General features: G+C 39.4%; 1 protein-coding gene across 6 annotated transcripts in view; it reads right to left on the reverse strand.

Annotated features, from left to right (window-relative positions):
• Nucleotides 1–1,820: 1,820 nt before the first annotated feature.
• fam204a (family with sequence similarity 204 member A) overlaps nt 1,821–25,076 on the reverse strand; it is a 48,983-nt gene continuing 25,727 nt past the window's right edge. The window contains exons 6-11 of one of the 6 annotated variants that reach the window (XR_008573625.1): nt 22,351–22,460; nt 11,934–12,720; nt 11,728–11,851; nt 6,940–7,444; nt 3,778–3,812; nt 1,832–2,783 (exon numbers count right to left, since the gene is read on the reverse strand). Coding sequence is in view for 1 of the 6 variants with exons in the window: in XM_054798526.1 (XP_054654501.1) it covers nt 22,113–22,164; nt 22,351–22,460 (162 nt within the window). In the remaining 5 variants the exon portion in view is untranslated. The other 5 variants (XR_008573628.1, XR_008573624.1, XR_008573627.1 and 2 more) reach the window with 5 other exon arrangements.

The following is a 25,076-nucleotide window of genomic DNA, read 5'->3' on the forward strand; positions in this document are numbered from 1 at the left end:
AGGCGAGGAAGGCATCATACATAGGAGCATAAATACGGGCGAACACCAAGCTAGCACACCGCGCAGACTCTCCTTACGACTCCACATAACCCACAGTAAGAGGGTTTTGGACTGCAAAGTCGTGTTTTTCACCGAAACATGACGAAACAGCGAAGTAGAGGACAATGCTATTGAGCTAGCCGACCACCACACACTTCGGGCTGATAGAACAGCAGCTGAACCTGGGAAGATCAAAAGCGGAGGGCTGTGCATCTATGAGCTGCTTTCTGTATCACTAAATAAAGAAACGTTGTTGTTGCACTGTTTGTTTATCTGAGGGTTTTAGCCTTTTTCTTTAAGGTGGAAAAAGCTGCAAATGAGATACTGTATGTTTATTTGTAGTGCTATTAGCAGTGCTGATAAAAAAAACAATATTTGACTTATTTTCCTCATATTACGAGTTTATTCTTGTAAAATTTCGATTTTTTTCCTCTTTAGAATATGACTTTTTTCCCTTAATATTTTGACTTCATTCTCGTAAAATTACAGCTGCTTTTTTTTCCGCTATTGTTGTTTTTTTTTTTAATTTTCCAACTATGTGTACTTTCTTCTTGTAAATTTTATTCTCATCATTATAACTTTATTCGCAAAATATTTTATCTTTGTTCTCAGAACATTATAGTTTTTCCACAAACTTTATTTCGTTTTGTTTGTTTAAAAACTTGTTTAAAAATGACAAAAAATACAATTTTAATATTTAAACTTTATGCTACTAAAATTAGGTCATTTTTCTCATATTACAATGTTATTCTCATAAAATTTAATTTTTTTCTCATTAATTACAACTTTTTTCCCAACCCGGTTTACTATCTTCTCCTCTCAGTATTTTTCCATAGGTTATCTTTGAGTGCTGTTATTGTGCAACTCTAGTTGTGCTGTGTGAGTGTGTGAAGGTCTTCTATGAGAAGATAGACTGAAAATGCACAATGAGTGAATAGACTGAATCTAAAGGTGTAATAATAATATCTAACATGGGCCGCTATGACGACGTTTTGCATTTTATGGTCAGAGCATTTCGTCCAACATCCCCCAAACTACTAACAATATGAATCCATTTCAAGCCATTGTCTGCTTGAAATGGACTGATGCTGGGTATTTCAAATTCAAGTGGTGAAATATTGCTTGTTTTTTGAAGCTCATGTGCTCTGGACTTGGCAGCAAGACAATAGCTATGGGAAGTAATTTATTTTGTCAAAGCAATTAAATGCCTACTTGATCATTTTTCCTGGTAAAATGTGGTAAACAATTTAAAAGAGCACTCCATGACTAAACCTCTCCCCAGGACTGGTAAAAAAAAAACAAAAAAAAAAACCTCATGAGAAAAAAAAAAAAAAAACGGAGCCAAGCACTCTTAATCTACATTGCTAACATTTGGGAGTTTCAGAGGAAACAATTCCTAAAGAGGCATTCTATTTCTGCTTATGTCCAATTATTAATTCCAATTTATGTAACCCTACTTACTCCCACAGTTTAATTAATGACGCTTGTTATCAGCTGTGTTTAAGAGGTAATGGACAATGCTGAATTTAGAGTGTTTACAGCGTTCGAGGAAAAATCCTTCTTTACTCCTTTGTAATGGACTGCCAGCAAACAAGAGATTAACAGTGTTTGTCACTCTTCCCGCAGCTGTTATAATGCAATGCAAGGAAGGGATGGGGGGGGGGGGGACGGCATAAAGCGCATAACTTTGAAATGGTGACTTGAAATAGCTACCATGGTCAGAAGAACTGGCATGGCCCTCCAACACCTAATCCACACTATAATTCCTGATCTAATTAGAGGAAGGCTCCGCATTAGGCCTGTCATGAAGAATAAAGAACACAAACCATGTGGCTACAAGAAGGGAATATGGAGTCTGGGGACGCAGAAAAGAGAAACATAGAATAAGTACAATACAACTTCGGTTAGCGTTCGGTTCGGCCCTGGTAAAAAATCTACGACACAGTTTTGCCTCGGTTTGCGAGCATTCTCCGGTTAGCGTACATGCGTTTCGGTAAGAGTCTGACTTTTTGGAACAAATTTGTGATGCTATCCAAGGATCCACTGTACTATGTTTTTTTAAGAAGCAAGAAGTGGATCCCTGCACATTCACGATTTCCTCTGTAAATAAGCTGTTTTTTTTCTGCAGAAAACACCATCATTTGGTAATATTGTATAAATATGTGGTAAAATGTACAGCATATACTGTACATTGGTCTGAAAACGTGTGTGTTGCACTTACATGTTTCATATCATCAAACAAATTTAAATATTAGTCAAGGACAACACAACTGAACACAAAATGCAGTTTTTAAATGAAACTTTTTATTATTAAGAGAGACAAAAAAATCTAAACTTACATGGCCCTGTGTGAAAAAGTAATAACTGGTTGGGCCACCCTTTGTAGCAACAACTGCAACCAAGCATTTGTGATAACCTGCAATGAGTCTCTTACAGCGCTGTGGAGGAATTTTGCCCACTCATCTTTGCAGAATTGTTGTAATTCAGCCACATTGGAGGGTTTATGCCACAGCATCTGAAATAGGATTCAGGTCATGGCTTTGACTAGGCCAAAGTCTTCATTTTGTTTTTCTTCAGACATTCAGAGGTGGACTTGCTGGTGTGTTTTGGATCATTGTCCTGCTGCAGAACCTAAATTGGTTTCAGCTTGAGGTCACGAACAGATGGCCAGATATTCTCCTTCAGGATTTTTTGGTAGACAGCAGAATTCATGGTTCCATTTATCACAGCAGGTCTTCCAGGTCCTGAAGCAACAAAACAGCCCCAGACCATCACACTACCACCACCATATTTTACTGCTGGTATGATGTTCTTTTTCTGGAATGCAGTGTTGCTTTTATGCCAGATGTAATGGGACACACACCTCGCAAAAAGTTGCCTTAAAAGATCAGTCAAAATCGTCTAAAATGGCTGGTACTGAAGGGGTTGTCTTTTGAAAAATGGCGGCAATTGAATGAGTTAAATGCACCATAGTTGTGTTCTCTGTGAGACGCGTACGTTTTGTTTGGCTACTAAAGCACAAGCTTCGACAGCCCATCCGGCCTCAAAACTTGCAGCAAGGTGAATTATTATTCATTAGTGGTGCCAATTAGTGACGTGCGGTCAGGGGAGGCATGATGAAAAAACAAACGAAGAATGCTGAGGTTCCACCGTATTTCCCTCCTCCACCAAGACCTCCGACTCCAAGACATTACACCCTTTGGTCTTATTGGTTCCATGGTGTCATGTTGCATGAAAGTGACTTAGTTATCCCGTTGAAGTGTTGTCGTACATTTTGTCTTTCAGCTGGATCGGGTACAGCCATTGTGGCAAAAGTAGGAGTGTACTAGTCACAGTACTACCACAGTACTAGTCAACCCTGAGCTACAGTGCACGTCAAGTCGCCTCATGCAACCAAAACTCAAAATGCATAAAACCAAGTGGTGATATAAGATGCCTCCCTTGGGTCTGCAGGTGAAAGTAATAAAAAAAGAGCACACCTCACACCAAACGCTAAACGCTGCCTTTCCAGATACAGTAGAGCCATGCAGCTACGGTAAGTGAGGATTAAGCTGTTAAATAGCCCGAGGATAGATGCGTCTCATCTGCACTATTGCATAGCGCGCTATTGTGCGGAGCTCTAATGCAGTCTGTATTCTGAATTACATTCATGGGGATGTCAGTAAACTCCCATGTGATATATCTTTGTGGGTTAAGAAATGAAATACACTGATTCAGAAGTAAGATAGATGTGCTTACCAAGGTCAAGGAGGCTCCCCAGCGTAATTACAAGCCTACCAAACACAAAGGGCATTGTTATTGGACAAGTAGAAAGCTGCACATTACCAGAGCAACACAGCTGTTTCTATCAGCCAGTACTAGCTGGGGAAGACAAAGGGCGGGCATCAATTTAGCCTACTTATCTAAAGTCTCTAATTACTTGCTTTATTTGATAAACAGAACAAGGAGAATCCTTAAATGATTCTGCAAGATCCAAAGGGGATTAATTCCATACTCCTTGGAAAAACAAGTCACTGGTAGAATCCAGATTTTCACTCTTTAATCAGGCATTAATTAGGAGCAATAGAGGGACCAGTTAGACTTGGCATTTGGTGCGATTGCCAGAGAAAGAAAGAGCCCGCATTAGACTCTCCAGAGGAGGAAGTGAGCAAATCAGGCTAAAACAAAGATGACACAATCAGTCAGAACAGCAGCGAGTGTGAGTTTGGGAAATGGGGATCTGAGCTTTTTAAGTCTGCTGCACACAAAACATCTTCTCTCTGCGCCCGACTGGATATTCATGCTTGTTCTGCCAGTGTGGGTCAGATATTTACCCTCTAATTTAAATTGTGGCTATTTTTCACTTTTTTTTTAACACATAGTAATGTACATTGGTTACTGATGACATTTTTCTCATAAGTGGTAGAAACAATGTTTATTTTAATTGTACACCCTCACAAGGTTATTCACTACATAACCTTTCCAATAGATAAGTAATTGACTTCTACACAGAATTGGATCCTCCTAAACGTATGTACAGCAAAGGTCTGGGAGTAAATGGGAGGGTTGCATCATGAAGTGCATACGGTGTAAAAACTAAACAAAACATTATTTCAAGAATGTTTATAACACTTAAAGGGTCCAGTCTACATTTCCAACTTTTCAGACCTATCAATATACAGTCGTCCCTCGCACTATGGTGGTTCGATTATCGCTCCCTCGCTGTATGGCGTTTTTTCAGAAATTATTTAATTAATGATTGCTGTTTCATGGTCGACCAGAGTCCATTATTAGTCAAAACATATTGAAATACAAGAGATACAATATGGAGTATTCTGGTCACTAGGCGGCAGTAATGACACAAAACATTGGTGAGACATTACCTTACATTACATTACCTTAACACTGCATGAAGTCATGAAGTCAGCCACGGCATGTACGACAAGACGAAGAGAAAAAAAGTTCTCCTGCTATTTTGTATGTAAGTGGTAACTTTTTGTCTTCTTAAGTTTACAAAAAATGAATTCAAAGCTAACTGGTTAGCTTGCGAGCTTGTTAGCTCGCTAGCTAGCGGCTGTCTCGAGTCCCTGTAGCATAAAAGTTGAGTAATGTGTTATAAAGAATTAATACTAGCAGTGTAAAGGTGACTATAGGCTTGTTGTTTCATGTCTACAGGGCTCTAATAATGTTATAAAACGTATTTACAAAGACATAAAACGATACAAAAATATTCAAGTTATTAACAATGAATCCTATATTGCGGAAATTCATTTATCGCGGTTGGCTCTGGAACCAATTAACGGTTATAAATGAGAGACTGTAAAATGTTGCACTCTTCTACTACATCAGGGGCGTCTAAAGAGCGGGCCTGGGCACATTTGTGGTCCTAAGCAGTTCTTTTTTTGTTGGCCTACAGCACGTTTTATAATTATAATTTAACAACAAAACATAAAAAGAAAAAAACAGCAAAAATGGAAAAATCATCAGTAATTATACAAGAATAAAGTCGGAATATTAAAGAAAAAATATAGTTTTGAAATCACAATAAAAACTAAGTAAAGCTGTAATTTTTAGAAAATTTGGTTATAGGAAAAGTTATAAAAGAAATAAAAATAAAGACATACATTAGGAATAAGGTCAAAATAGTATGGGAAAAAAATTATTATAATATATATATATATATATATATATATATATAATTATGAGCAGAGGAAAGTTTAAATACATAGTTGGAAAATTACAAAAAAACAACAGCAGAAATGGAAAAAAAGGTAATTCTATGAGAATAAAGTCAAAATATTAGAGAAAAAAGTCACAATTTTATGAGCATAATCTTGCAATATCATGAGGAAAAATAATGTCTAATTAATAGCATAGAGTTGAAATATTATGAAAAAAATTTAGTTTTTTTTTAAGTTTAAATAAAGTAAATAAAGGTGAAAGAAACAAAAAATAAAGTTGTCATTTTTAGAAAATTAGTTTGGGGAAAAGTTATAATACTACAGGAAGTATGGGAATAAAGTCATAATATTATTATAGAAGAAAATGTACAAAGAGAAGAAAATGGAAATATTATAAAACACTTTTCACCAGTATCACAAAGCTGAGATGCAGTTGTGCCATTTTATGAGGTTGTTATGTTATTAAGTTATCCCTGGTTTCATTTCTAAACCTCATGAACGGTCAGGTACGAGAACTTACAGGGGACCTATTATACTCATTTTCGAGCCTTTGTACTTTCTATACAGCAGCTACACACGATAACCCGCAAAGAAAGCTTTCTAGACTCTCTACCTCTTCCTGCAGGGTTTCCTTGGGTTTCCTGCCTCCCACCCAAACGGTCTTAATAATTTACTTCACCCTCCTCCAGGTATGAACCCCGCCAAGCCCAATCCGTTGTCATTTGTCACACTCCCAAGCACTCCAGAGGACTTCCGGACAGCTGCCGAACCCCTTTTGTCCGATTACTTGCACAAAATAAACACAGTTAGGACACTGATAAATTGTTACTTACAGCTTGCTCTTCTGACTCTTCAACACGACCAAGTAACGTTGGAAAGGCGTCGGACTTCAGCAACAGTTTGGTGGATGGTCCAGCTTCGTATTGGCCCATGTTCACAAAACAGTCCCGCGTGAAGTGCCGTTGACAGATGGCAAATGCGCAAAACTAATTATCTAACGCGCTGGCGTTGTTTAACTCGAGAATACCACACTGTAACAACATTTATAGATCAGGAAAGAGGAAAAGCATAATAGGTCCCCCTTTCACGAGTTCATGTATGACAACTTGCTGCTTCTCCAGCTCTAATCGGAAATGGCAGGCAGAAAGTGTTTTTTCAAATATAGGAATTTTGTAGTAAGAATTTTGGATTAAGGCAGCAATGAAAATGTTTTTTGTTCTCTGGGGAGCTGAAGACCTACCTCACGGTCACCGCTCCTCTGCTCTCGTCACTTCATGGACAGGGGTTTTGTTTGAGTCTCCAATATTCATCCAATTATATCCAACATCCAATTCTTTCTCCGGAAGCCGAGCGTTTTGGTCAAGAGGAGAAGAATGCAGATTTACCCTGTTCACAACTTCAGATTTAAGGAACCCATCCATCTGTCCATTCATCCATCCATCTTCTACCGCTTATCCGAGATCGGGTCGCTGGGGCAGCAGCCTAAGCAGGGAGGCCCAGATTTTCCTCTCCCCGGCCACTTCGTCCAGCTACTCCCGGCAGTTGGGAGACATAGTCTCTCCAACGTGTCCTGGGTCTTCCCCGAGGCCTTCTACCGGTCTGACTTGCCCTGAGCACCTCCCCAGGGAGGTGTCCGAGAGGCATCCTGACCAGATGTCCAAGCCACCTCATCTGGCTCTTCTCGATGCGGAGGACTAGTGGTTCTACTCTGAGTCTCTCCCGGATGACAGTGCTTCTCACCTTATCTATAAGGGAGAGCAGATTTATGGAACATTTTATTTAAAGAATATATTGCTCCAGTGGGATCCAATATCATTTTACAAGCCCCTGAAATGAGCAGGATAGGACCACTTTAACTACAACAGACAGAAAGAAACTTAACCTTGATGGGCAACTAAACTTCTGTCCAAGAAAGCGATAAACAGTAGTTTATCGCAGTTAACTGGTTCCAGACCTGACAGTGATAAGTGAATTTATGCAAAGTAGGATTCCTTATTTATAAATGAAATATTTTCATAGTTAGAGCCTCAAAAACCTGTTTAGAACCTTCTAAATATGGATTTTAACATTACTAGAACCCTCTAGACATAAAATAACACCCCATAGTCAGTTTTGGACTCGTATTACCCAAAACAATAGACATAATAACAGAAAATAATACATATTAGACATAAATAAGACATAATATAGACTCACATGTTAGCATTGGGAGAGTTTTCTGGACACTGTACTTCCTACGGTGGCTATTGTCTCATCAACGTAACATTACTGACACCTAGTGACCTGTGTAGAATACTGTGTATCACAATGTCTTTGAATACATCTTCTGAATGCCTCATATTTGTATTTTAGTTCATTTAGGCATTTTTATTTTTTGACTAATAATGACAGAATGATTTATTAATTCATATATAAACCGTGATAGAGTGAAGCCGTGAAATTTGAACCACAAAGTGGAAAGAGACTACTATAATATGCACATTTAATGAAATGTAGGCTCTATATCAACTGAGCTTGAGCTTGTCCAGTTTGTGTTTCCTGGTCAATGAAAAATGTATCAATAATAAATGCATCAATAAATAAAAGATTGCAATGAAATCTCTTATGAAACCAGAGTATGTTTCCCAACAAAACCACCAAAAAGCACCGGTGGCATTCTTACTCTAAATGTGCCGCCACAAACTACTCGCTCGGCATTCCCAAAACACTGCACAAAACGGTCCATAAAATGTGTTTTGCAACCATTATGCGCTCAGTCTGTTGTCTTATTTTGCGAGCTTGAATAAAGAGGTAGGGTCTCAAGCAATCTCTGCTTTGTTTGTTTTAGGTAATTGCTACTTGTCCTTCCATCCTGCTGGCCCAGATGATGCATGGAAATTACCATTCCCCTACTTCAATCAAAAAGAAAAGGGGGGACGAAGGGACCAGAGGAGAACAGGCGGGTTAGGAAGCGGGGGGTGGGTGGGACTCTGAGACGCAGAGCTCCCTTCCTGCATGACAAGAAAGGGCACTGTCTCTGATTAATTAGCTGGAGTTGGTAATCAGTTTAATAAGGCTAAAGTTGATGGTGAGAGGTCCCCTTTGGCTGAGCAACGCCAAGCTTAGCTGTGCATTCAGGGCCTCCATTTCCTCCACCAAGTAAACATGTTGTCGCTGTTTACACAAACAGTTGTTTCGTTTTTGGAGCGGAGGGGGGGAGCTTTCGCCTTCCGAACTGCATGAATGCCCAACACTTGCGCTATGAAGTCATCCCCAACAGTGGAGCAGGGAATTGCAGACAAATTCATGAATTTTTCAACATATGAGAGCTAATTAAATTGAGGCCTTTTGGAAATGAATATACTGCGAGGTACTCACTAGACCTACACACACAAAGAGGCTATAATTCCGTGATTGAATTCTGGCTTGATAGCGTTCAGCCTTTTAACATAGTGAGCTATGCAGATGGTCGGGGACCTTTTCATTCTTTTCTTTCTTAATGGCAAATCTCATTATGGTAGTTATCACTGTATAGAGAAAAAAGACGTCAACGAAGGGCCACAAAGCCGCATGGTACCTGTCTGGTTGTGAACATGATACTTTGTGTTGGGTCAAATCATGGATCATCAACTCTTTTGTTACCGACGCCAAGCGTGAAGGGCAGAACTTTTTCACCCTGTTTTCACCCCATTAATGAGTTTGTTACTGCACAAGGACTCTACTGACTTTGATGAAACTTTGTTGGCGCATGAGCACTGAACTACCTCATTAAAAGATCCATATTATACTATTTATTCTGTCCATGCCAGTCTCAGAGTGTGTGGCTCCAAGAAGCGCTGTTGTCTAAAACAGATACCCGAATAGTGGCGATTCAGCATTCACAGATTTTTGGTAAAAAAAATATATATATATTATTTTTCGACAGAAAATACATCTCATTCACTTTAAGTCAGGAATCATTTCTAAATACATGATAATACAGGTAAAATGTACAGCATACATGCACCTCTGTTAAAAAAAAAAGCCCACATTTTTTACTTTTACCTTGGCCTCCAGAGGTATTGGAACAGCGAGGTCAATATCTTTATTTTTGCTGTTCACTGAAAACATTCGGGTTGACGTCAAAGGATGAATATGAGACCAGAAACACAGATTTTAGTTTTTATTTCCAGGTACATACATCTGGATTGGATGCACAACTTAGAAGATAGCACCTTTTGGTTGAACCCACCCATTTTTCATGTGAGCAAAAGTATTGGAACACGTGACTGACAGGTGTCTTTTGTTACCCGTGTGTGTCCTATTACATTGCTTATTCAGTCAATAAATAGCACTGAATGTCTACGCTCAGTTGGGTAGTGTAGGTTTTGCCTGTGTAGACTGCATTTAGAGGTGAAAACAACATGAAAACCAGAGAGGTGTCAAAACCATTTCACAAACTTTGGTCATAGCCACTACAACCATTTGGAATGTCCTGAAGGAGAAAGAAACCAATGTTGGGCTAAGTAACAGACATCAAACCGGTAAACCAAGGAAAACATCAGAAGTTGATGACAGAAACATTGTGACAGCTGTAAAGAAAGACCCTAAAACATGTCTTAGTGACATCACAAACACCCTTCAGAGAGTAGGAGTGGAGGCATCACTACCTACTCTTCATAGACTTCATGAACATAAGCACAATGGCTACACCAGAGGATGCAAACCACTCATTAGCCAAAACGGAGATGAGCCCCAAAAATTGAATTCCAGCCTGGCCCAATGTAACCCTCTCAAAATATGGGAAAACAATAATGAAGTCGATGAATGCATGTGCTAAATGCAAACAAAATGGCTGCGTTCTAACATCATGTCTTATTCAGTTGTCTCTCGCTTTATCACGGTTCGAATATCACTCCTTCACAATATTGCATCTAACAAAAATTTGCTGTTTTGTGGTTGACTAGGGTCTATTATTAGTCCAAAAAATTGAAAGACAAGTTATATGTAGTATTCTGGTCACTAGACATGACGTTAGATTACATTACTTTTCACACTGCATGGAGACTGGCTACTGAACCAGCAGAACCGAGCGGACATTCCACATTAAGTGTAGAATAAGAGGCTGGTGAGGCTAACTAGTTAGCTCACTTGCGGCGGCCATCTGTTATGTCCCTGCAGTGATCCCATAGCCTGCACAATGTGACGTAAACAAAGAATAATAGGAGTGTAAAAGTGATTACTGGGGTGTTATTTCATGCCTGCACAGCTCTAATAATGTTAATACTTGTATTTAGAGAGTCATAAACAGGTTTTCTATGCTCTAACTACAAAAATATTCAGTTTATTAATATTGAACCCTACTTTGCGGAAATTCACTTATCGCGGTCAGGTCTGGAACCAATTAACCGCAATAAACGCGGGACGCCAGCATTGTATTTAATGTGTGTGTTTGTTTTAATGTGCAACAAAGTGGACAAACACAGCACACAACTCCAAACAGAAACAGTATTATGTGCTAATATCAAATATTTAGGTCATGAATGAATGAACTTAATACAATCCAAATGAAAACAACCTGAACAGTCCAGTGGCGAATGATTGATTGCCCTGAGAATACAATGACCCGGATGAACGAGAACATTCACAGGCAGTCCAAATGAAAGTGTTGTTTTTTTAAGTTCAAATGACTATATTGCTTATGCGTTGTTGCTTTAACAGCCCGTATTGTTCGTACTGTACCACTTAAACAGTTATGACTTAGGTGACTTAGAATGGTGCTGAAAAAGTCATGTCTGAGCAGTTTCTGTCAAAAGTAAACTCTGAGGACAGAGTTGGAGATAAGAGGGCGCCACATAGCCCGTTGGATTTAATGATGGTCCACTGTCACAACGCAAAGACAGTGAAGTGGCGGTGATAGAGCACAGGCATAATTTAAGCGCTGCTAAGTGGTCTATTGTCATTCAAATGATGAATTATACTTGGCAGAGGTTTTAGCATCACTTTTACAAAGCGCCGCCTTTGTTTGTGTCGACACAACGTTCTAAGAAGTCTGAAAGAAGGGAATTACTTGGAAGACTTTGGAGCTCCTTGGGGTTTGGACACAAATTAGTTCCTCGCTCATCTGGCCTAAGAGACGAGCCTCCACCAAGGCAGGACGGGAGTTTCCAAAGGACCACAGTGCCGCTGTTGTCCTGTGCCCAAAGAATTAGCAGTATCAAAATAGAAATAACAACTTTCTTCCACCTTTTAATCAAGGCGTCACCGTATAATTACCTGCTAAACAGTAGGCGAGTGTTCTCCATTTTGGCACTCAGCAGCACATTACCACATGAGCCGGGCTTTCCAGGAATGAAGCAGCCATGTTACACCATTAGGGATAGACATTAATATGATATTTTACGATTCAGATGATTCATGATTCCATTTTCTGATTCTGCTTAACAATTTGGTTGTTTGTCGATTCTCATTTAGAAAATAGCATCAATTTGTTTAGTTTAGAAGTAACACGACCTTCCAAACTCAACAGTGAGGTCTTAAGAGGCACGCAGCCTACGGCTCCTCAATGGGTGACAAGATGTCCTGTAACATGGTCCACATTTTGTCAAGTCAAGTCCAAAGGAACTGTATATTGTGTAATTCTGCAACCATCAACTATGAAATGGCTTATTCTTTTACAGAAAAATAAGGCTCATAGCCTTAACCTTCACATTGACGTCATTTGCTGAAAGTCATATATATCTTTTTCCAATGGTGGGCGCTGCATTTGATACCTGGGCCTTCAGTGGGGACTTAATCAGACAGAATTTCTTTTGGCAGACACTGATTAAAAAAGAAGATAATAAAAAAGTGCAGTGCTGGGTTCTCAAACCACAGTCACCCCTGTTGAGCACGGGTGATATTACCATTGCACCATGCTGGCAGATACAATGTGGGGCACAGTGCTGCACATGGAGGTCGGAAGAACCAGGAATGAGGGGAGCTGTGGACAGTGGTTGCTTCTTTCTGGACTAATGGTGTCTCCAGCTGTGGAGAACCCCCTCTCAGACATGGTGGATGGCGCCTGCACGCACAGATGGAAAACACAACACGCAACGTTATCGTTATGTTATTCAATGTCCAGTACACCCCGGACTGGTCGCCAGTCAATCGCAGGGCACATATAGACAAACAACCATTCACGCTCACATTCATACCTATGGACAATTTAGAGTCTCCAATTAACCTAACATGCATATTTTTGGAATGTGGGAGGAAACTGCAGTACCCTGAGAAAACCCACACACGCACGGGGAGAACATGCAAACTCCATACAGAGATGCCCAACGGAGATTCGAACCCAATCCCGATCTCCTGACTGTGTGGCCAACATGCTAACCACCGTGCGGCCTTATTCAATACATTTTGCAAATGTGAAACTACTGAAAAGTAACTCTACTTCAATAGCCTTGTTTGTTACTGTGTTGCCTACTTAAATGACGTCATTGGCGCTTCTTCTAAAGTTGCCTTACAGTCCCTGGCTGCTGTTCTGGCATTACATTGGCATGCACATGACAGTCTGTCAATTTCGTTCTGTCTTGACAGAAATCATTTTAAAACACCACAGTGTAGGACAGGGGTCGGGAACCTTTTTGGCTAAGAGAGCCATGAAAGCCACATATTTTAAAATGTATTTCCGTGAGAGCCATATACGGGTAATATTTTTTAACATTAAATACAACCAAATGCATGCATTTTTAAGCAAGACCAACAATTTCAGAACATAATAAGCCTCTGAATGTATTCTTTTTAATAACGTTGTTATACCGAAACTAACCAATAATAAAGAAAATACTTCTTACTATTAATGCAAGTTCTGGTGCTGCATGGTTTTGCACCGTATTTTAATTTTTTGATTGTTTTACCATCTTCTTTGTCAAAAGGGTTGGCTCTGCAGAATTAGCCAGCTGACTATTTGATTAAAGGAGGGAAGTTTACATCTCAATGACCCGGGTAGGCTGCCGCTTTATCCAGTAATAATCCAGTTTTGGTGTCTGACCTGGAAAATATAGGAAGGACAGCTGGCATTGGTTCTGTCCACCCTCCTTGCGGTGCAAAATGGATGGCTCGGATGTTCCGGCAGGATCCAAAGATGGCAAAAATCGCCACTTTTCCGACAAGCAAATTTTCTGCCTTTTTTTCAGGTCTGTGGCTGTCGCAAAATCGCATTTTCTTAAGTTGCTGACATTACGCTTTTCTGGTCTGGGAGGTAGCGAAACCTACCACACATTCATCGGGGGTCCCAGCAGGACCCAAAGATGGCAAAATCCCCCATGGATGGATTAAAATGCATACGAAAGTTGTATATTTTAAGCATTATTTGTAACACTGTGATTTCTGTAATGTTTTACTTTAAAACAGGGGTCACCAGCGTGGTGCCCGCGGGCAAGATGCAGTCATCAAAAGAATCACATGTGGCTCTTGAGCCACAGGTTCCCTACGCCTGGTGTAGAGGAAGATATCCATGTTCGGGTGGACATGAAGTAGCCTACAATGCAAACTCTATTTAACTACCATTATTATTACCACTACTACAACAGAACCTTATGTACTTGTGGAAGGAACACACGGCCTAATTGTGCAATGCAATGTCTCCATAACATGTACATATGAAACATTCTGCAAGATGATGCTCAATTTAGGTCAAGATGTGTTTGCACTCAGACGAGAGGTCAGAAGCGCGGTTGGGCCAAAGGACTATTCTGCTTCATGGCACTTCTTAAGATGTGATTACCTCTGTTGGAACTGTTAAACGGTTTCATACAGAAAAATGAAATATTCATTAACTTATTTAATAATTCATTCAGATAAATGGCAGTATATAGCTTGCACTGAGAAGATGAATATATCATAATGGGTGCATGCTCAGCACATTGGGCCATTGAAGTGTTTTTATTGCATGATAGCAAAGAAAAGAATTAATTAAAAGTTCATTTTAATTTCTTTTGTTCCTTGCGTTATGATAAAACAGATGCTTTCCAAGCATTTTCCAACTAGGACAAGTAACCCATATACTAAAATATAGTTTTTAATTACAGATCAAATACATATACGTAAACTGTCTTTAATCACGTTCTTTTTCAAAACGTTTCATCTGGCCTAATTCCTGAACCACGGACCGGCTTGTGTTCCCACAAATCTCTCGCGGACCGGGGGGGTTCGTACATTATAGCGATCTAATTAAAAGGCAGTGCGCTAGCATGAATTTACTTGAGACAAATGTGCATATTAGCACTCAATAAGTCATAAAAACTTACCTTTAAGCATTCCCACATAGTATCAGCATTTGAGATCAAATATGAGGTGAAAGAAAAATGGTAAAAATACAGTAGTAGTCTATCTGCGCGGCATGAGATAAAGTTAGCACACGCACAATGGACATGTGTCACGTGAGACGGATGTAACGGAGAGAATCCGGCCAATTTTCAAAATAAAATATATAAAAAATGAAATAATGGAAATTATTTTTTCTTTCTGTGCGGCCCGGTACCAAATGACCCACGGCCCGGTAACGGGCCGCGGCCGGGGGTTGGGGACCACTGCCCTACACAAGCCTAAGTTTATCATGTGCGAGTCAATAATGCATCTAATTTATCTATTTTTAAAGCACTAATTAATGCTTTTCCACTGACTTCATCATGACAGAAAATATATCCATCCAAATGTCACATCATAACTAGACAGCTTTAGTTACAAGCGTGTTAACCATAGAGCCACATTGCTATCTAAATACTATTCGTATATAACATTGTCATGTTTCTTTCCCCCCAGCACAGAGGTACATTTTGGCTTTCACAGGATCAATCCTTTCTGTAATTATCAATTGTGACACCCATAATTACTGGATGACAGTTGTGCTGCATGCCTGGCGTGTCTTTTGTGTTATAATTATGTGCATCTTGACAAACATGACCCATTAAACAACCCTGTGGCCTTTTTCTCGAGCGGTGATTACGCTAATTAAACCTGCAAAACATTCGAGAGCTGTGCCAGAATTAAACAGGTCATTAAATCAACTGAGGATTTTGTCAACATCCATGCAGCTTGTCACTCCCACAATGTGGTATCGGAAGAGGAGAGAATCTAATGTGTCTTTGCTGTGATAGCAATCAAATTCATTCATTTTCTACACATTAAATGTAAAAAAGGGGCTTACAAAGAGGAAGGAGGGTGGATGGGATGACCTCTCGAGAGGGTTTCTTGCAATCACGCCCTTGCAAATTTGCAGATTTGTTGTAAAAAAAAAAAAAAGGGCCATTTTTTTTTCCACAAAAGTACATCTCATTCACCCTAATTCAGTAATACTTAATATACTATCTCACAAAAGTGAGTACACCCCTCACATTTCTGCAAATGTTTTATTTTATCTTTTCACGGGACAACATCGTCAAAACAACACGTTGATACAGTGTAAAGTAGTCAGTGTACAGCTTGGATTACCGTGTAAATTTGCTGTCCCCTCAAAATAATTCAACAAACAACCATTAAAGTCTAAAAGTCACTACGCTCCTACGTTGAACTGTACTTATTGGGCCCAATTAGCCATTTTTCCTCCCCGCTGTCATGTGACTCATTAGTGTTACAAGGTGTCAGTTGTGAATTTGGTGTTATCGCTCACACACACTCTCATAAAGTTCACTGGAAGTTCAACATGGCACCTCATGGCGAAGAACTCTCTGAGCACGTGAAAAAAGAATTGTTGCTCTCCATAAAGATGTTCTAGGCTATAAGAAAATTACCAACACCCTGAAACTAATATCTATTTCATTTTTATTATTTTATATATGCAGCTATTTATATATTTATTATGCATTTTTTTGTTTTATTTCATTTTATGTACGGTATATTATTTTATAAATGCATTTATTTATTTTATGTTATTATTTTTGTTATTTTCTGTATGCCACTATTTATATACATTTTTTACTTTATTATTTTTTCTTGTTATTCTCTATATGCAGCTATTTATGTTTATGTTATTTTGTGTAGTGGACAAAGTTTGGACATCCCAGGTGTATGCAGTTACACTGTTGTCTGTCCTGTTCCATTGTGTATATTTTGGACACGACAGAACAAAACTTTCCGAGAGCAGGAAATGGCGCCCTGACAAAACAATTACAATGCACTAGACATTTTATTTCCTAAAAGTTCAAGCATCACTTCCCAGTTCCATGTGTGAGCTCCACTTTGTGTGAGGTGTTTGGAGAATCAGCTGTATCTCTGAGATCTTCCCTTTGAGGTAATCCCATCCTACCTGCTGATAGCAGCAAGCGATAGCGCCGATGTCTTATTATCACCGACATATGTTCCCCTTTCATACTGCAGCAGCCTCGAAACCATTTAATGGGATTGTTGTTGTTTTCTTTTCCTTCGCTCCGCACAACAAACACTTTTCCAAGAAGACGTTCGACATATGCCCAAGGAATTTGTCTCAGTGTTTCCCAACAAATCAGCCCAGGTCAGGGGCTAAGATTGGCCTCCAGTTACAGACTATTGAAAACAGCTCCTCCACATGACAAGGGGGGAAAGTGGATTTTCCAGCTTAAAAGCAGAATCATCTCTGCTCAAGGCATTATCTTCTGTTCAAAGAGATTAATAAAAGGGAGATGCTATGGATAGGGCGGCACGCTGTTCTTGGATCAGCGCTTGTCATATTCACTGACAACCAATTGCTTTGCATTATACAGCATCTATCCTGTTTTCACGTATGGAAAATGTACATTTTGTACACAATTGGGAATTTTTGTCTGTTAAACTGTCCTTTTGAAATGATAAAAATAAAACAAACCAATAACACATAATAGGTTATTAAATAAAATACAATTCTAGTAACGTCAGTAGTGCACTGGAGAACAGTGATCAGCATCACACTGCAAAAACTGATATCTAACCAAGACTCCATTCATCCATCCATCTTTTATGCCGCTTATCCTTACTATCTAACCAAGATTAAATACCTGAAATCAAGGTAAAACATACTTTTTTTAAAGTTAGTTTTTGACAAAAAATACATCTTTCCCTACCAAGCACTTTCTATGTTAGACTATTTGCTTATCATCGGTAATATGAGATACACTTTTTTAAAATAAGCACAATGATCTGCCAAGAGAACTTTTTAAATGGATAGCCTTTTTGATTAATATGTAAGATATTTAATGTTGCATGCCATGAATCCCTGGTGGTATATAGTGGATTTCCGCAAATTTGTCATTGAGCATTTATGAATTTTTGCCCAAAAAATTGGAAAGTTAGTTTTTGTCCAAAAATAGGCAGTTTTATTCTGAAGAAAACACATCTCATTCACCCTAAGTCATTAACTCATTCAAGACTAAAGACGTAGTTATACGTTTTTAGAAACCCGAACGCCTGATCCCAACAACGTATTTACACGTCTCTTGGGTTTTTTTGCGTGAGAGGCTAAAAGAGGTGATGATGCAACTCTCCACTAATGGATTTGGCTTCAGAACAATTTTAAGCCATGAAAACGGCCACGAGGTGGCAGCAGTGCATTTGACATGAACTCGGCAGAGATCATGTGGACGGAAGAAACACACGACAGGAAGGAGGAAGTGGGAGAGCGTGGAGGAGTGTTGCAGAAGGTTACGCATTGTCGGTAAATTTCAATGCATGCACATGCACACACACACACATAGTTCAGTTCCAAATATGAAAATGTTAAATAGTTCATGGTGTCATATTATGTAAATAGTTATTTTCATGTAAAAAAAAATATATTTTCTGTGTTGTTTACGTTGTGGTATATTTGTTTAGATATTTGAGTTGTCACAAAAGCAAAAAATATTTGTGTCAAAGTGAAAGTTATGCTTGAAATCTATCTTTTCACAAAAAGCTGCTTTTTTCCTCTTTTCTCGTTGGGAACTGAGAGTTACTTATGTTCTACCGTTGATTATTAAGGAACGGAAAAAGGTAGAAACAAACTTGTTTTTTCTGATGAAAGACAGGAATCTAACCTTTCATGTTTATATAGCCATAGGACAAAATAATCTGTGTACCTTGAAAGATCTGTCAATATCGTCTAAAATGGCCGGTACTGAAGGGGTTGTTTTTTGAAAAATGGCTGGGATTGAATGAGTTAATAATGTGTAAATACATGATAATACCGGTCAAATGGCAGCATACAGCACACATGTACCGCTGTTAAAAAAAAAAAGCCCAAAAGTTTATGTTTCACGTTTTCGTCAAGCGTTGATATTTCACACTTAGTCCTTGAACGCACCGTGGTTGCTGTAAGACGCAAAAGTGTGAAACTTAATATACAACTTCTACTCTGTGCGTCAAATTCCATCTTTTCATGGATCAGCTTATATTATCATTCATTAGTGATGGACACCTGTACATTTGATACTTTAAAATGCGTTTAATAAGCATGTGAGACATATTTAAGGCCCTATTGTCCCATGTGCCTCAGCGGGAAAGGTACGCAGCTGCGTGGAATTCTCCCCCTTTACTTAAGTAACTGCACACTTTCATTCAAGATATGCACAATGGGGGGAGCAACCCTAAAATGTGAGCGTTCCCTGTCAAATCTCGGCTAGCGCGTATTCTCCCCTCGACTAAAAGGGATAGTTCGGATTTTTTGACATGAAGTTGTATGACATCCCCATCAAGAGCGACTCACCCCCCAGTTGGTCTTCTAAGTCCAGTTCTGGTCGGAGTTTGGTGATGAAGTACGTAGTTCCAGGTAGTCGCTGGGGTTTCACAAGTAAGGAGTTTGGCATCTCAAAACAATATGCGTTCAAAGGAGTAATACATTTGCATCGCAGAAATGCGTACTCGAAAAAATCAGACCGGACCGCATTACACAGGTATTTGTCTACCGCCGTATCCCTGCGCACTGTCGCCTCTCCATTCTTGTGTATGTGACAAAGACGCTCGCGTTTTCTTCCGCTGTGGAACACACACACGTAAACAAGATGGCCACTGTGCTCCGTCACAGAAGTACATGCGAGTGTCTTCGTCACATACATTTGTGATGTCTGAAGTCTGATTTTTTTTCGAGTAGACATTTTTGCGATGCAAATTTATTACACTTTGGAACGTATATTGTTTTGAGAAGCCAAACTCTTTACCTGTGAAACCCCAGCGACTACCTGGACTTTGGAGACCAAGTGGGGGGTGAGTCGCTGTAGAGACACTACACTAATGGCCAGGAAAAAGATGCTCTGGTTGTAGCGTATGCACGCACACAATCACATCACCATGACAACAAGGAGGCTGCGCAGTACAATGTGGCCAAATATTCTTCTTGGTGAAATGCACATAGCGATTAAACCTGTTACGTTCTCCTTCAGAGGATAAGGACTTTTTAAATGAAGTGTGCTTTATCTTTTTCACCGATGTTAATGACATTTGGTTTTCAGACAGCCCCACAAAATGCCATAATGGCAAAGTCTGCATCTTTTGTCAATGAATCACATAAGCCCGCCTTCCTTCACAACATGCTAGCATGCGTGGGTGTGCTTTACACGCGGTGGGCGTGTCTGGAGTTTGGATGGGAAAATACGTATAAGGGAAACGTGCGTAACTCCCAAAGCGTAAAAAACATGAAGCACAACTGGCCCCTTAGCATTTAGGTTGTTAGCTTCCGTCGTTAGTGAACAGTGGCAATTGAATAGCGAGGTTTCTGCAGCTGAATCTAATCTAATAATACCAACACTTATTTTTATTGCAAATGTTTATCCAAAACCTAAGGAGAACGTCAACATCAACTCAGCAGGAGGGTTTGGAGGGTGAGGAGTGAGCCGTGTTTCAAAAACAGATCTTTTTATGGGTATATCAATTACGATTTTTTCCATTTGCTGGTAGGCGTGGAATGTAATGCCCGCGAAAAGCGGGGATGTACTACAGTGGTACACGCCTCTGCCTTTCATAGCAGAGGCCATAGGTTCGATTCCCGGAGAGGACTGCGTCAGGAAGGGCATCCGGCGTACAAACTAAGCCAAAACCTCACTGTGACAACCCCTGACAGGGAAAAGCTGAAACTGACAAAAAAATATGTTGCACGCCATACATGCTACGGCAGCTGCCTCCAGTTGTCCTTGAAATTAGTAAAGAAACTACTCAGTCATTATATCCAAAGTTATCCAGAACTTTTGAAGACTCTACAATTCAGCTTTCTTTGCTCCTGGTTAATGGAACATCTCATTTTCCCCACTCCTCAGTGAAGATCTATTTTTCATAGTCGTCATCAAAGTGAAGAAATCCCATGTTATACTTTGATGTGCTTAACAGAGTTTTGACTCGTGTCTCATTACAGAGATAATTAATAGTTTAATTAGCATAAATTCTCTGCAACTGTCAGCCTCACACATACACACAAAAACTCGTTCACGCGAACGTTGTGAAATTGCTTGCGTGTAATTTTGCTCTAGAAAGCTAATGCATTATATCATAAATGCCCACAAACTTTAAAAGCTGATCTTTTGCTAATTCCCTCCTACACAGATTCAGCCAACACAGCAGAGGGCATTCACATCACTTCACGACACAATAGCCAAATATGTTCAACGCTAATAACATAGGTGGAGTCATTTGAATTCTCATTACCTCCAAGAAAGCAATCATTTGATACAGTTGAAAAAAAAATATATGAATACGAGTAATCTTTGTTCCGAGCTGTTTGGAATTCAGAGATGCAAGAATCTGAATAAGCATTTAAACGCAGCTTCAGAGGCAAAAGCAGCAAATTAAAAGAAAAAAAAAAAAAACAGATCAAAGTCGCAGTTTTAGACGAGTTAACGGACGCTGAAGAGCGCTCATCACACAAAGAGCGGCGCGTGGAGGCTTCAAGAAACGCACGCCTGTTGTTCAGACGCAGAAACAATAGCATGTCTCCCAGCATGGGAGACGGCCAACAGCAAAGCCTCCGTTTCATGTCAGTTCTGCACTCCTCTCTCCTCCCCCCCCGCACTCCCTCAACTTCCAGTTGATGTTAGCGAACAACAGTTTACAGCAGGCAAATTTCATTTTCATCCCACAAATCCTATCGCACATTATCCTGTACATTGCATTAGGGGCCTAATCTTTCCTTTCTCTTCCCCGGGAGAAGAAAGGAGCGCCTTCATGATTAACCCACTTTACAGCAATAAATAAACGCATCATCCAGTAATGTACAGCAGATTTAATTTGAAGGCCAGAACGCTCAAATCGCTGAAATGTAATGAAAACTAACACAATGCAGTCACCAATGGACGCCTTGGGAATTAATTTGAATGTGCCATCATTTCTTTTTTTTTTTTTTTGCTTTTAGATGGATTTTCTTTTCCCCCCTCAGCTAACACACCAACTCTGCTGGTGTTAATTCTTTTAACTACGGCAAAATTATAAAACGTATCAGTTTGCCATAAGAAAAGGATGAAGTTTTATTAAATTAAGTAAAAATACAAAATCTGATGGTCACATGTAGCCCATGTTGCTTTTGGTTTCCCAACGCTGTTTTGCCTCAAACCTGTAACACAGAAAAAACAAACAGTGCATTACTGAACCCCTGACAAATTCATTCAAACTGTCAGCTTCCATCGTAGAATGACTAATGACTCAAAGTCTGCAGACTTCAGCAGCTCCATCTTAACTGTACTTGACACCATGGCAGATGGGATGGCAGACTCAAAACATGAGGACAGAGACGTCTTACCCCCAAGCTATTTGCTTCTTCCTTTTCTTCGCTGCCCTCAAAGCATCCTCTTCCTGTTTGCGCTGCACAAAGTCACGGCAATCAGTGGCTTCAGCGATTTTCACGGCCAGCTATTTAGAGAGAGAGGAGAGGCCCATTGGAGAATGGAAATCAGATGAGGAAGAAATAAAAGCTGATTGACGGATGCGTAGGGGCGGCTTCTTGTCACGGTCTCTGCTGCCTCCTTCACATCGCAGCACAGCTCAGCCTTCACACATCATGCATACGGTAACCACACTGGATTCTCAACTGCATTTAGTGGGGGTGTAACAGTCTGAATTAAGATTTTATGTTTCAGAAATTATTGTTTGTACAGCATTAATGGTTCTAGCTAAAAAAATATATACATATACAATATATATACACATACATTACATATACATAAAGCATCATATATATATATATATGTTTTTAAAAACGTTATACCTGCATTTTTAAGTGTTAAAATGGTCTGTCTCTCTTCCATTAATTCCCTTTTTTCTTGCCATTTTTGTAGCAACAAATTACTTTCCCCAGTACAATGCTGTTCAACTGATGTTCACGAGGGTGTAGTACCACAGTGTGTTCCGAACACTGTTTTTATGCAGACAGAGGAGGTAGTAAGTACTCCAGAACTTGGAACACCTGTAGGAATTGGTTAACTGCCAAGGCTTGATCAACCTCCATTTCTGCAGAACAGCTTTAAATTGTTGACCCATTTTGTGATCCCTGAAACAGGCTTTTTTGTATAATTCTGAAATACACATTATTTTCAGTTTTGGGTGACCGTACCTTTTTTTTAACCTCTGGCGCTTCATCACTTACCTTTGTACCAAATCAAGCTATTCACTGGACTTGAACGACTTGAATTAAAATAACTCGAAAAATCGGGGTGATCGATTTCGTTTTAATCACGATTCAATTCCTATCACGATTCGTGGCCGATACAATTCCAGGACGATACAGATTCGGTAACTTTAAATGGATTGAGTAACTTTATAGCCAAAAATTCAACCAGTGTGACTGTGAAATAAATACCTGGATACCGGACAGTGTAGGTGACGTTTCCTAGATTCCCGTTGTTTTTTGGAAGGGAATTGGGCATAAATGATTAATAATGCTAATATACTTAAGAAGAAATGATCATTGAGTACAAAATGAGTTAAAATGCAATACAAAATCAGGATGAACAGAGGTTGGTATCGTTTGTCAAGATTAATTGTTTAATTTAAATAGTGCAATCCAAACCTACAGTTTGCAGCCAATGAGGGACATTATGCAAATTCCTCAGCAAATGAATGTGGTATGGTGTCTTCAATGAGGTGTTGAAACTTTCTCATCTGTACGGGGCAATGGAAGCAGGGGCTTTTTTGGGGCTGATAGTCCTCCTGACCAGAGCAGCCATTTGAAAGAACGGTGCAACAACTACCAAGAATACACTGACAGAGGTTTTGCAGTGTACATATGTTAGGGATGTTACAACATTTTTAAATACGTAAAATCAAGTCTGTGATCTGATAAAACATGACTTGAACTTTAATTCGATGCCTCATTCACTTCTCTACCCCAAGTATTACAGAAGTTAAAGCAAATTTCATACCGTAAAACAGTGCCTTTGGTTCCCATTGCTTTCACATTGAGTCGAGACAAAAGCTGTGATCAACCCACAGACCTTGGCAAGTACAACCGTTGTAAAAAAATATATATCCTAACTTAGGCTGTGACATCTTTAAAAAAAGTCAACAGAGTAGCCATTTACATTTTTTTGATAATCAAAAAGTCTAGGGAAGAAAATCAAGTGCCATAAATGCTGAAGCAGCACACCGTATTTGTTTCCACACCACACTACTAAGTGCATGTACACAGTAATTCAGATTTTTATAATATTTCATTTGCAGATAGATATTAAAGTGAATTTGTATCCTACACACCTCTTATCTTGTCCTGAAGCTCCGATCCATGAGTTTGAAAGGCTCAAAGTTGGACTTAACTTTTCTGTATACGAATAAAAATACTATACTCCATATCATATGAAAAAATTGCATTTTTAAGGAGATCCCCATGGACTCCCCTAATTGGTCGCGCACGCACAGTTTTAGATTTTTACTAAAATACGGGGATTGTATTTGTAACATTCCTTCATACTGTATGTGTTTTGACCTGGACACGCCGCGCTGGATGATGACGTCACCAAGCGTCATTGCTACTGGACCGTAAACTACCATCCAGAGGCGGACAAAACATCCTTACTTTGCATATTGTCCCCACAAATGTCACTTAAAAGGAGTTTCAGATAAGGCCAGATTAGTTAAATATGAATAGCGAATGAAGTGAATGAACTGACCAAAAGAAGAAGAAACGAATCAACTGTATTTCACAGGTCAATTACAACTCCTATGACCACCACATACCCGGAAGACAATGACGTCACCGACAGGCAGACTGTAACGTTTAACGTCTTTATCATTAAAAGTAAAAAAAAAAAAAGGACATCCAAACAAAGCCTGCCGTGCTTAAATCCAATGCTTTGTTTCCGAGTATCAATTCAATCGATTGATTACCTTTAAATCGATGTTAGATATATATATATGTCAACCTGAATGGAAACTTGATCTGGGTTTGAATCTCCGTTTGGGCATCTCTGTGTGGAGGTACTTCGGTCTCCTCCCACTTTCCAAACATATGCATGTTAAGTTAATTGGAGACTC

Source organism: Dunckerocampus dactyliophorus, chromosome 14 (genome assembly GCF_027744805.1).
Source record: "Dunckerocampus dactyliophorus isolate RoL2022-P2 chromosome 14, RoL_Ddac_1.1, whole genome shotgun sequence".
In the NCBI taxonomy this organism is placed as follows: domain Eukaryota; kingdom Metazoa; phylum Chordata; class Actinopteri; order Syngnathiformes; family Syngnathidae; genus Dunckerocampus; species Dunckerocampus dactyliophorus.